Below are 13,118 nucleotides of genomic sequence, written 5' to 3' on the forward strand. Positions count from 1 at the left end.
GTTTGTTTGATTTCCATGGACCGCGTCCCGGAAAACGTGACCTAGCTTCCATAAGCATGGAAGTCTGTATAAGGCTGTTGACACTTCAAACACTATTTTGTTTTCAGTGCTTTTCAGTCTTCCTGTAGTAGACAGGTAAAATTTTTACTGAATCTGGTCCAGTTTGTAAACCTCTGTTTACCTAAACAAAGTGCCTTTAACTGATGTTAATGGGAAAGAAATGCTCCAATTACTGTTTACAAGGAAAAATGGAAATTATCTAGCCTAATGTTCCTACTTGCTTAATCATTTTAGGGATGCAGGACTTGGTGAAAAGCTGCCCCCAATAATGCAAAGTTTAGAAGTTCTTCATTTGGGCTACAATGGAATTAGTAACTTGGCTCAGCTGCAGCTCAGTAGGCTACAAAATTTGAGATTCCTGTTTCTACAGGGTAAGTAATAAGAGCATTTGTTAATATTTGTACAGCTAGTATAGTATTCTACAAACAAGCTAATTTCAATGCCAAGCCTGCTAACGCTGGCCTACATAGGGTCAAGCTAAGCTCAGCTGTGAGGTGCTCTGATTTATACCATTGGTTTAAAGTTCTTGAGGTATAATATTCTGGACCCCCTCCCCACACCCTCTCATAATCCTTCCCCAACCCTAACATACCCCTCCCTTGGAAGGACATGGAAGAGGTTATGCAAAAGAACGCCTCTGCCAGCTTTATGTCAGTGGGTATTACAGTTGCCAGCCGTCCAGGATTGTCCTGGAGTCTCCAGGGGTTAAAGATTAATCTTTAATTAAAGATATGTCATGTGATGAAACCTACAGGAATACATCCCATCCAAAACTGGCAACCCTAATGGATATTCTCATATGCCAAAGAAATTCCGTGCTGGCTCTTTGTGGGTAGAATCTGTGCTCTTTCTGCCACTGGGGCTGGATCGCAGGTGAGAATCTCACCCACAGTACTTGCTCAATGAGTAGCATCACGGACATCATTGGGACTACTCATCGCAGTAAGTGCTTGTAAGATTGGAATCATTAACTGAGAGAGACAGAGATTTATCCTGACACATGTGGTACTGGGTCATTAAAATTCAGCTATTTTATAACATATGAACAGACATATTAATCAGAAAGATAATTTGCTTTGCATAGAAATTGGACAAACAATTTTGGATATTCAGATATCTAGATGTATAGGGGAACTTTCACGTAATCCAAAGCAAGATAATACTTTGCAAAGGAGAAAGTTCAAGGGACAACACTGCCGTAGTTTTAACGGTATAGAGAAGGACGCTCAGCTTCATCCTTTTCTGTAACATGGTAACAAAGAGGCATTCTGTAGTATCTGAAGGAAGTACATTCAAAGTGGATCACAAAAAATGCCTTTTTACACAGTGTCTAGGTAATCTGGGAAGTTCACTACCACAGGCTGTTTTGTGTTACAATCCAATATCAACTACATTTCAGCTCATTTCTCATGTAATCTTGGTTCCTCAGGTAATGAGATCAGTCAAATTGAAGGACTTGAAGGCCTACAGCTGCTGCAGGAGCTAGTATTGGATCATAACCGTATTAAAACAATTACAGAGGGCTCCTTTGCTAGGCAGAGTTCCCTTTTGGCACTTCACCTAGAAGAAAATCGACTACGAGAACTGAACAATTTACAGCCATTAGTAAAATTACAGAAACTTTTCCTGGGACTAAATAAAATTCAGGTATAATAGATTAGTTTTGAGACTGTAGATTCAGTGGGCCAAATATTGAAATCCTCATTCAGACAAAACTCTTACTACATTAATTTGCCTGGCTAACGACCCTTGCATTTGGCCAAAGTAAATAAATTTGACTCAGAGGCTTTGAAATGTGATAGCATGTAACTTATTTTTTAATTTGTGAACAGGAATTGTCTGAACTGGAAAAACTTGAAGTTGTTCCCAGTCTTAAAGAGCTTTCAATATATGGAAATCCAGTGAGTATGTTATTTTGCATGATTAAAATATTTTGCGTGGAAAATAGATGTATATTTAAATTTATGTTGTGGGTAATTTATCTTTTAAATTAATTATAGTTGTCAAGAATGTCTCGTTCATTGACTACTGTGTATCAGTCACTTACCATTTTGTAGTCATAATATAGATATTGATTCATTTCTTAGTGCTTCTCATAATTTGTGTGCTGATTCATTTCTTAGTGCCTGTGTTGGTATAGGAGTGATTTGAATGTAGTCATTCTTTGACATTTGATTCTTTTCAGTGCTTCAAGGTGAATTCAGAAAGTGAGTATATGGTGGTGGCCTGTCTTTTTAATATTTCAAAACAGGTCACCTCTATGAAATAGATCAAGGACTGTTAAAGGCAATCTGAATTGTTTTTTAATAGTATGTAAGAAGGTGTTCCCTGATTAATATTATTGTTTGTTTATGCAGGGCTCTTCACGAAACACGCACAGGGATTTTTAGAATTGATTTTTTCTCTAATTGGGGCTTGTCTACATTACCACCCTCCTTCGAAGGAAGGATGGTAATTAGGGTGTTGGGAGTTTACTAATGAAGTGCTGCGCTGCATATGCAGCACTTCATTAAGTAAATTCCCCACCGCAGCAACTCTGAAGTTCTAAACTTTGAAGTACCGGCTCGTGTCTAGCCATGGCTCACCTGCCGGTACTTCGAAGTGCCGGGGCAACATTGAAGTCCCTTTACTCCTTCGTTAGTAAACTCCCAACACCCTAATTACCATCCTTTCTTCAAAGGAGGGTCATAGTGTAGACAAGCCCCTGTACTTTTATTTCTCACTATTAGAATTGTTTGGATTCTTCTCTCCAAGGCAAAATTTATCAGAAGTAAAAAACTTGTCCTCAACCACTTCCACATGCTAGATTCCGTGCCTGTATACCTATGGATCCTGCAAACCCTTACACAGGCATTAGTGGGCTCAGTCAATTATTCATTTCATGATTGATCTGAGTGGGACAACATGCTGCATTAAGAATTGCAGGATCTCAGCCTGATGTATATAATTTGTCTTATAACTAGAACATTTAAAAGTAGCATCAAACAAACCTTTTCAGTTGTGAATTTAAAACAGAAATATATTTTCTAATAGAAAAATGTGGCCGTATAAATGCAGATCTAAATACAAGGGATTTGACTCTCAACACCCTCATTTCCCTTTGGTATCACTGGAGTTTAAATGTCAAGCTTCTCAGAATCTCATTACAGAACCCAGAGTCCTAAATTTCCGTGCATTATTTTTATGGTTACTAAATATACAGAGTCTGACCTTGAAAAAAGAACTGACGAGGAATACATAGAAAAAGCAATCAGGTTGCTGTAAAAAAGGAAACCGATTGGATTCTAAAATGGATGAAAATCTAGCTGCACTGACTTCAGCAAGTTCAAGCTACAGCCCAGTAAAATCAGGGAAAAACCTACCTGCAATATGTGAAGGAGTAGAAAGTCCAAAAGGAACTGCAGGAGGCCAAGCAATAGCAACTCCTACCCAAATTCTCTCTGCAGATTTGGTTGTTTGTGGCATTCTTTTCTTAGAATTACGTAACTCCAAACCCTAAAATCCTCATTCAGACAGGCACTCTCACCTCTCTTATCCAAGGTGGTATTAACAAGATACACCTGCTACCATGAATCAGCAAGCATTGGTTGGCATCTGCCAAAAAGGTTCAGATACTACTAGGGTGGAATAAAAGGAGAAGCCTATTTACAGATTCTCGGATAATGTATCTTTCATTTTTCAATCCTATTTTGAGCTGTGATAAAAAATAAATGTTTATATTATCTTCTCTCTATAACACTGCCTGGGACAGGAACACTGTTTCATCATCTCCATTTATATTTTGCTCTGTGGTTTGGTTCAGACATTTAATCTTGAGGTAAGTTATTCTCAGGTTATCCTTCTGGATCATGATTCCATTTTTAGGATAACTTATGTTCTCTCTCCGCAGGTTTCTCACAAGACGTCCCACCGCCCACTGCTTGTGTTCCGATTGCCCAACCTGCAAGTGTTAGATGGAATTACAGTGAGCATGGAGGAGCGGGCAAGAGCTGAGCTTCATTTAATAGAACAACAAGTAATGTTGATTTTTGCTTTATTAGAGTCAAACTGCAATCTCAGAACTTGGAAATCAAAAGACTTGTGAGATCTCAAAGGTTTTTAATGAAGGAATGTTTTCATATACACCACTATGCATTGCCCAATTGGGTCTCAAGTTAAGGAACTTTAACCATGTTACTTGAGAGGCTAGTGCATAACCTAACACTGTATGATCAGGAAATGCATCCAGATATCAGCCTAAACTTAATCTTAATTTAGTCCCATTGCCCCTAGGTTTACCCACCTTTACTCTTCTAATCATTTCTCCTTCTACTTTCCAGATATTTGTAAAATCTTAGCAAGACTGTCTCTAGTCTGTTATGTGGACTCTCTGAATCTTTTCTCCTAACACACGCTCCTAGCCCCTGGTAATGTTTGATGCTTTCCCTCTGTAATCTTCTATTTGTAAATGACTTTCTAAAAATGAGATGCACAGAAATTAACAAAGTACTCCGAGTGATATTATACAGCACTATATAGACAAGAGCTGAGATCTTCAAAGGAGATGAAGAACAGATTGCCAGCAGCTATTGCATTTCATAGACAGCGGGGCATCCAAGTAATTTAGACTCCTTGAAAATCTTAGTTCAGGACTGTTACTTCCTACGCCCTGACAACGATGGCTTTGCATATACTGTCACAAACCACATTGGCCTTTTTAGCTATTAGATGCCTCACAAACTGCACCTATTTTGCTCCTCACTATCACCCTTAAATCTCTTTGCCACCCATGACAGTCTTAAATCTCTTTTCAGAGAAAAACAGGGGTTGGACTTTCTTGCTTTTATTCAGTCTGCCTCTCATATTTTCAAATTACACTTAATTTTGTTATTTTTATTTGGTTAGCTGTTTAGTACAAGTGCTTGCCTCTTATTTTACTAACAATATAACTGTCATCATGGTAAGACTAGATGATTCTATACCTCAAACAGAACTTACAGACTTGATGCAGAAATTACTGAGCAACATTCTGTTGTCTCTGTAGGTCAGACTCAATGATCATGATTCTACCTTCTGACCTAAACATCTAAGAATCTAAGAGAAATTAAAGTTTTCTTGACATATGGGTTTCAGATGCAGGCTTAATGGGCCCAAACCAGTCTTCGTGCAAGGAGATGTAACTCCATTCGTTGTCATGGAAGGCATTACGAACAATTACACCAAGGCTGGTATGGTCTGGGGTCTTTTGTGTGCAGAGAAATAGGTGGAACTTACCAACTGCATCCTTCATCTGATACTTTTTTAAAAAATATTTCAGGAAAATCCCATTTTTATGCCCTTTGATATGCCACAGTGCCAGGACCAGGACTTGCCACATGAGCATCCATCACATAACCTCCGTCATCCTCCTCATCAGATCAGTACATAGTCCAAGGCTCATCTTTCCTATTTCCAGAAGACTTTAAGTCTTTCAAAGACATCCTAAAGAAAACAGCAGCAGAAGCTGGGGGTATCCAAGCTTAGTTTGTCCAAGATAATATTCAGAATTTTTGGACATTCTTCAGTCCTTAGCCTCAGGAGGGTTCCCCACCCTATTAACGAAGCTTTCTCGGAGTCAATAAAGACCTTGTGGCATATGCTAGCTCTCTTAGTTCCCATGACTCCCATGTATGCATACAGCACTATGCCCCCATTTACAGCTTTGAATATTTCTCCTTCCTTCCAGGTCCAAATTCCCTTGTGGTTACTGCCACAAAAAGAGGGCAGAGTAGGAACAGTACAGATTGATGCCCAAAGGAAAAGAGGCCAAGAGACTAGATTTAATTGAGGGAGATTTATTCCGCCCTGTCTCTTCAAATGTGCATAGCTAATAAGAGGCGCTTTTATCTAAGTATGATTTTGTGAACTGGAGCACACTGGCCAACTTCACCAACAGACTGCCGAAAGATGCGAGGACAGAATATAATAAAGCTTTCTTGGCAGAAGGCTACCTAGTAGCTAAGACATTGCTTCAGCAGGCAGTTGATCTTCTTCCCAAGATTATGGCCTCAGCTGTAACAATAAGAAGAGCCTCCTGTATACAGAACTCTGACACAGCCCTTAAAGTTCAACAAGCTGTAGAAGACCTCCCCTTTTATAGGTCATTTCTGTTTCACGAGAAAGGCAGTGAGACTCACTTGTTTAAAGAATGGAGGCTTGGGGGCTTGCCCCATTCATCCACAGACGACAATGCAGGAGTCAGCAATAGTATGCTGGATACTTTCAGCAGTATTTCAGGCCTTTTGCCTATTCTAGGCAGAATGCCTTTTCAAAGAGGAGGCATAAATCACAGAGGAGGTGGTTCTTTGATTCCACCTCTAAACAGCCAGTTCATCCTCAATCATGCTTGGCCAAAAAGCCCTATTGACTAAAGACAGCAATCTGGCCAGTAGCAATATCCTTCTCTTATCCCTCTCCTCTGGGCACAGACTGCCCCACTTTTGCCATGATTGGGAAACCTTAACTGAAGGCAGATGGACTGTAAGCACTTTGAGAGTGGGGCATGTTACCCAATTGCCCTCATCCCTTTTCAGGGATCCATGACAAAAGTTGTTATCCATCAAGAACTTCAAAGGTCACAGAGGAAATCCTCCTTCAAAACAGGGAAGGTGTTTTATTCCTGGTAATTTTTGATCCCTTGAGTGACAGGCTACGTCTGAAACCCCTACTCAGTCTTTGAAATCGCAACAAGTACATCAAATATATTGAGTTTTGTATGGTCCCCCTAGTGACCCTCCCCTCTCATCACCCCTTGTTAGATGAAGATGATTGGTTTGCTGCCCTCAGTCTTCAGGATACCTCTTTCCATATGGCACTGTTGGCAAGCCATAGGCAGTTGCTGAGACGTGGTGCAGCAGACCAACATTAGCAGTACACAGTATTCTGCCTTTTGCCTGTCTCCTGCCTCTGCAGGAGGGAGGCAGGCCCTCTCAGAGGTCCAGAGAGGCCTGCGCCAGTTCCAGCTTTTGAGGCCCCTAGACATAATAAAAATAAAAAATGACAACACATGAAAACAAAATAAGGCACCAAAAATGAGACATAATTTGAATTTTTTTTTTATATTTAACAAATGTTTTTCTAGCCTTTTTCTTTGTAAAGGCAGTAACTATTTAGGGATGTGCACCATGCTTTTATTGTAAGAAAAAGAGGAGTTGGTACTCATGTGGCTCCCCCCACCACTCTGCACTCCAGCTAGCTCCCATCCACGGGGCTGGGATGGGGGGTCTCCCCGCCATGTGGCCAGGGATCCCACGGCTAGGGCTGCAGAGATGCCAGTACTCAGTACTGGCAAGTACCAGCACAAAAAAAGCACTGGATGTGCGTAAAAGCAAGCTGCAAAGGGTCTAAATTTGAGGCCTCCTTTAAACTTGAGACTGAGGCCAAATGGTCCTCTTGTCCCCCACCCCCACTGACTGACTCTGGAGGGAGGGAATGTCTTTCTTAATGGGACAATTAATTTGTGCAGGGCAAATTGGAAGACCAAGTCCTTAGTCCTGTCCAAATTATGCCATGTCTCTTTGATCATCTAGGACTCATGGGATATGTCTAAACTAGCCATCTGTTGACCAAAGTTACTGTCAGATGATATCTTCCCACCAAACATCTCTCAGCAGATTGAGGCCAGACAGCAAAGTGGACTGTAAAAGCAATTCGCTCTCTCACAGAATGGCCAATCAAAAGCACAGCAGACAGGGATGCCCAGTGACCCAGAAGCCCTGTCTGTCAACAGAAGGCCTCCTGGAGTGTCTGCACAGCTCTTTTGTTGACAGATTCTGTTGAGAAAGGCATTCTGCCTCATGGGGGAGAGGCAGACAGCTGTCAACAAAAGTTCCGTGATCTGTCAATTTACTGTCGACAGGATGCATTTGCAATGTGGACACTCCATGAGTTTTGTCAACAAAAGGGCAGTTTCGCTGACAAAACTCTCTAGTGTAGATGTACGTAGCCATTCTGAACAAAGGAAAATTCATACTGGTGTCAACACAGAAAATAGAGTTCATTGGGTCCCTACTGAACTCCATGAATTTGTTGGCTTTTTTCCAGAAGGAATTTTTTCAGATGATTTCCCAGCTATTCCTGCTCTCCAATCTCGCCCCCTCATCACAGTCTGAGTATGTTTGAATTTGCTGGTCCATGTGGATACACTATCATGTCAGTATGTAGGATCAGAGCCTTAGTGAGTGAATATGTTTTTACCACTTGAAGCCACAATGCATGTATACAAGAGTTGAAGGCATTTGTGGATTCAGTCATTGCATGTGTAAATGTTTTATTTCAAGACTGACCTGTATTTTATACGTCGGACAGCACTTAAATAAAAACATAGCAGTATTAGCAAAGCAAGAGAAATATGTTAAGGAAATATCCTTAGAGATACCTCTGTGTTACATTAAGGTTCAATGAAGATGTTATACCTCGTTAGCTAGAACAGAACTGAGCCATTACCTCATTAGCTCATTGAAGTGGAACAACACAAAAGATTTTTCGTTTGTCAGCTGCATTTTAGTTGTGCTTTTTCAAGCACTTGTTAGAAAGTAAGGAATGAAACCATGTCCTTTAAGAAGAAAAAACACTTTTGATGTTAAACTTCAAAAGAAATTTTCTCAGCAGAAAGTAGGTTATCACCTTATTTACTACAACTTTAGGTTGTTGTTAGAAAGCTCTGTGCATAGCATACCATTCTTTTTTGTCTTTAGGCTTATTTTATATCCCATAAATAATATTTTTGCTCTTGACTTGGAGATAGTTTCAGTGATGGACAGTCAGTCAATTTATTTGCATATTTTGTAGGGTTTTTTTTTTATGATTTGTTCCAGCTTTTTAAAAATAATAGTAAATTTCTTTTAACCAGATAAATCAGCATTGACTTATATTCGTCATAACATCAGACACCAGCTCTCTATCGACAGAACAGCCAGCCAGAAGCCCTGCAAACGGGGCAACCCAGTGAACCAGAAGACCTCTCTGTTGACAGAAAGGGGGGGCCCCCAGAGCATCTACATTATTTTTTTGTCAACAGAATCTGTCAATCGAGGCCCTCTGCCTTGTACGGTGAAGACAGATCTCTGCCAGGAAAACTGCTGTGTTCTGTCAACAAATTCTCAACAGAACGCATTTATAGTGTGGGTGCTCCCTAGTTTTGTCGACAAAAGGCCTCGATTTAAGCTACTTTTGTGTGGCAGGAATAAGTCAATTTTTTGTGGGGAGCATGTGGGAATGTGAGGATCCTCAAAATCAAATTGATAAAACCCAGTATTAATAAATTGATTTCAATAAATTCAATGTTAGCTCGTAGTATAGACACAACCTCAGTTCCATATGCTAGGAGAACATCAGTCCAGGCATGTCTGGTGGGCAGTGTTAGTCCCCAGGTAAGGTTGAGCAATTCCCTTGATGTGGCCTCATGCAGGGGAGTCGCTGAAATGTAGATCTCTTGCTAGACAATGGCTGTTAATGGTTGTTTCACACCTGACCAGATGGTGGCTACTTTCCTTGCTGTTATCTCTGGTGAGCTAATAACTGACTGATTCCCCAACTAACAGCATGTCTTAGTGACACCCATATAATAAGAACATAAGAATGGCCATACTGGGTCATATCAAAGGTCAATCCAGCCCAGTAGCCTGTCTGCTCACAGTGACCAGTGCCAGGTGCACCAGAAGGGTGGACCGAAGACAATGATCAAGCCATTTGTCTCTTGCCATCCATCTCCAGTCTCTGACAATCAGACGCCAGGGACACCATTCCTACCTTGGCTAATAGCCTTTTATGAACCCAACCTCCATGAATTTATCTAGCTCTTTCTTAAATTCTGTTACAGTCCTCGCCTTCACAGTCTCCTCTGGCAAGGAGTTCCACAGGTTAACTATGTGCTGAGTGCAGCAGAACTTTCTTGTATTAGTTTTAAACCTGCTACCCATTAATTTCATTTGGTGTCCTCTAGTTCTTGTATTCTAGGCACAAGTAAATAACTTCTCCTTATTCACCCTCTCCACACCTGTCATAATTTCATATACCTCTATCATGTCCCCCCTCAGTCTCCTCTTTTCTAAACTGAAAAGTCCCAATCTTTTTAGCCTCTCCACATATGGAACCTGTTCCAAGCCCCTAATCATTTTAGATGCGCTTTTCTGAACCTTTTCCAGTGCCAGGATATATTTTTTTAGGTGAGAAGACCACATCTGTACACAGTATTCAAGATGTGGGTGTACCATAGATTTATATAGGGGCATTAAGATACTCCTTGTCTTATTTTCTATCCCTTTTTTAATTATACCTAACATCCTATTTGCATTTTTGACTGTCTCTGCACACTGCATGGATGTTTTCAAGGAACTATCCACAATAACTCCAAGATCTCTTTCCCGATTAGTTATAGCTAAATTAGCCCCCCTCACATTGTAAGTATAGTTGGGGTTATTTTTTCCAACGTGCATTACCTTACACTTATCCACATTAAATTTCATTTGCCATTTTGTTGCCCAATCACTCAGTTTGCTGAGATCTTTTTGAAGTTCCTCACAGTCTGCCTTTGTCTTGACTATCTTGAACAGTTTAGTGTCATCTGCAAACTTTGCCACCTCATTGCTCACCCCCCTTCTCCAGATCATTTATGAATAAGTTGAACAGGATTGGTCCTAGGACTGACCCTTGGGGGACACCACTAGTTACCCCTCTCTATTCAGAAAATTCACCATTTATGCCTATGCTTTGTTTCCTGTCTTTTAACCAGTTCTCAGTCCATGAAAGGACCTTCCCTCTTATCCCATGACAACTTAATTTACATAAGAGCCTTTGATGAGGTACCTTGTCAAAGGCTTTCTGGAAATCTAAGTATACTATATCCACTGGATCTCCTGTCTGCATGTTTGTTAACCCCTTCAAAGAACTCTGTTTGGTAAGACATGATTTCCCTCTGCAGAAACCATGTAGACTTTTGCCCATCAAAATTCTGTTCTTCTACATGCCTGACAATTTTATCCTTTCTGTTGTTTCAACTAATTTGCCCGCAACTGACATTAGACTTACCTGTCTGTAGTTGCCAGGGTCACCTCTAGAGCCCTTTTTAAATATTTTAAATACAATTTCATAATATCGCATGCAATAAAGATATACATATCTAGATAAAACAGTGAGTTACAGCCATTCATAATCTTTCTCCTGATACCTTAAATGGCATGCTTTATTTGTAAGATCAAGATAATATAAAAATGAGGAATATGGGAGTTACAGGACATTCCACCAAGGTATAGAATGTCACAACCATGCCAGGGCATCTTCACTTCTGTGCTGACATTGACACCAGCAGCAGCACAGAAGTAATGGTAGCAATACCACGCTCATGCCTTACTACAATATCTATATAGCTTAGGTGTTTTCTCCTCAAAGGCTAAAGAATGAGACCTATTTACTTGCCTTTTGTTTTATTGTGTAGGGAATGCCAATTGCAAACTACTCTACAGACTGTGGATTTCCTGGATTACCAATTACTTTTTCAAAACATCCTCCCCTAAGAGTAACAAATGTGAATCTGCTTGAAGGCATCAACCATTTATTTGGATCTGACCTCTCATCTCCTCATGTACTTGAGGATTCTTTACTGACAGAGGCAAATAAATGTGAGTATAGACAAACGGGAGTATTCTGTTTTCTTTCCTGACTGTAAAATACCATTATATATTTTCCAGTACTGGACATTATATTGGACATATAGGAGAAATTGAATAATTTTAACAAGGGCATTTTGACTTGCAAAAGACATTTTGGAGACTGATCTGGAGCAAATGGCATTTCAGTTACATAAAAAGACGATAACATCAGTTCATTCCCAGTTAACTTTATTTTATAGTACAGCTTGAACCTCTCCTTAGTCCAGCACTCTGTCCTTCAGCAACATCTGTAATCTGGCACGATTTTAATTAGCCAGATGACCACTTATCGTGGGTGTGGCCAAATTTCCTGTGGTCCCATAAAGTTTGTTTACAGACACCAGTCCTGGCTCTCACTGTTCTAGGCTGTTATTTAGCTCTAATTTACCCCAAGTTTTCTTCTAAGAGCCCAATAAACAGTAGAAATGTTGGTAAAGCTGCTAGGCAATATTGACCTCCCATGGTCTGGCAAATTCTCTTATTCGGTACTGATCAGGTCCCAAGGTACAGGGCTAGAGAGGTTCAACTTGTACTTACATATAAGTAAACCTTTGTGCCTGTTCTACAGAGGGTAGAACTCATGTGTTTTCAGAGAAAAAAATAAACAGTTTGCATTTTTTCCTCACTTTTGTCATTTTTCTGAGCTCTTTTCATTTTGAGACTATCTGTGAAGCTGAAGAATTTACATAAGAATCATCATATTTCAGCTTTTTTGGGATGCTAATTTCAATCAGTAAAGCAAACTATGCTGAAAGCTCAAAAGGAAAATGAAGATAGGAACATCAAGAGTCTTCTTGTTATATGTATAATAGAATTATAGAAGTCTACAGGATAGGTTCTTGTTACATGTGTACAAAATTCTCAAGGTTCTTTTATACATGTACAGAATTATAGAAGTTTACAGGAAAAGAGAGAAGGGATGGAGTTATTGATGATTGGAAACGGACATGTTTAGGTTTGATTTGGAGTACTGCTATTATGTTTGGAGGGTAGGCACATAGATAGTGCCTATCTATAAAAAGGGAAAAACGAACAACCCAGGAAACTACAGACCAGTCAGTTTAACTTCTGTGCTGGGAAAGACAAATAATTACAGAATTCATCTCCAAACATCTGGAAGAAAATAAGGTGACAGGTAACAGCCAGAATGTATTTGTGAAGAACAAATCATGCCAGACAAACCTGATAGCTTTTTTTTTGATAGGATAACAAGTCTTGTGGATAAGGGAGAGGTGGTGGATGTGGTATACCTAGACTTTAGTAAGGCATTTGACATAGTCTCACATGATCTTCTTATCAATAAACTAAGCAAATAAAACTTAGATGAGCCACTATAAGGTGGGTGCATAACTAGCTGGATAACTGTTCTCAGAGAGTAGTTATTAATGGTTC

At 39.9% G+C, this 13,118-nt stretch overlaps 1 protein-coding gene across 1 annotated transcript in view; it reads left to right on the forward strand.

Moving 5' to 3' along the window:
* The window catches only part of LRRC9 (leucine rich repeat containing 9), a 107,390-nt gene that overhangs the window by 74,738 nt on the left and 19,534 nt on the right, over window positions 1–13,118 (forward strand). The window contains exons 27-31 of the mRNA XM_074996300.1: window positions 295–431; window positions 1,490–1,707; window positions 1,893–1,961; window positions 3,950–4,075; window positions 11,513–11,696. Of these exons, the coding sequence (XP_074852401.1) occupies window positions 295–431; window positions 1,490–1,707; window positions 1,893–1,961; window positions 3,950–4,075; window positions 11,513–11,696 (734 nt within the window). The remainder of the gene's footprint in view (window positions 1–294; window positions 432–1,489; window positions 1,708–1,892; window positions 1,962–3,949; window positions 4,076–11,512; window positions 11,697–13,118) is intronic.

This window comes from Carettochelys insculpta, chromosome 6 (assembly GCF_033958435.1).
Source record: "Carettochelys insculpta isolate YL-2023 chromosome 6, ASM3395843v1, whole genome shotgun sequence".
NCBI lineage: Eukaryota > Metazoa > Chordata > Testudines > Carettochelyidae > Carettochelys > Carettochelys insculpta.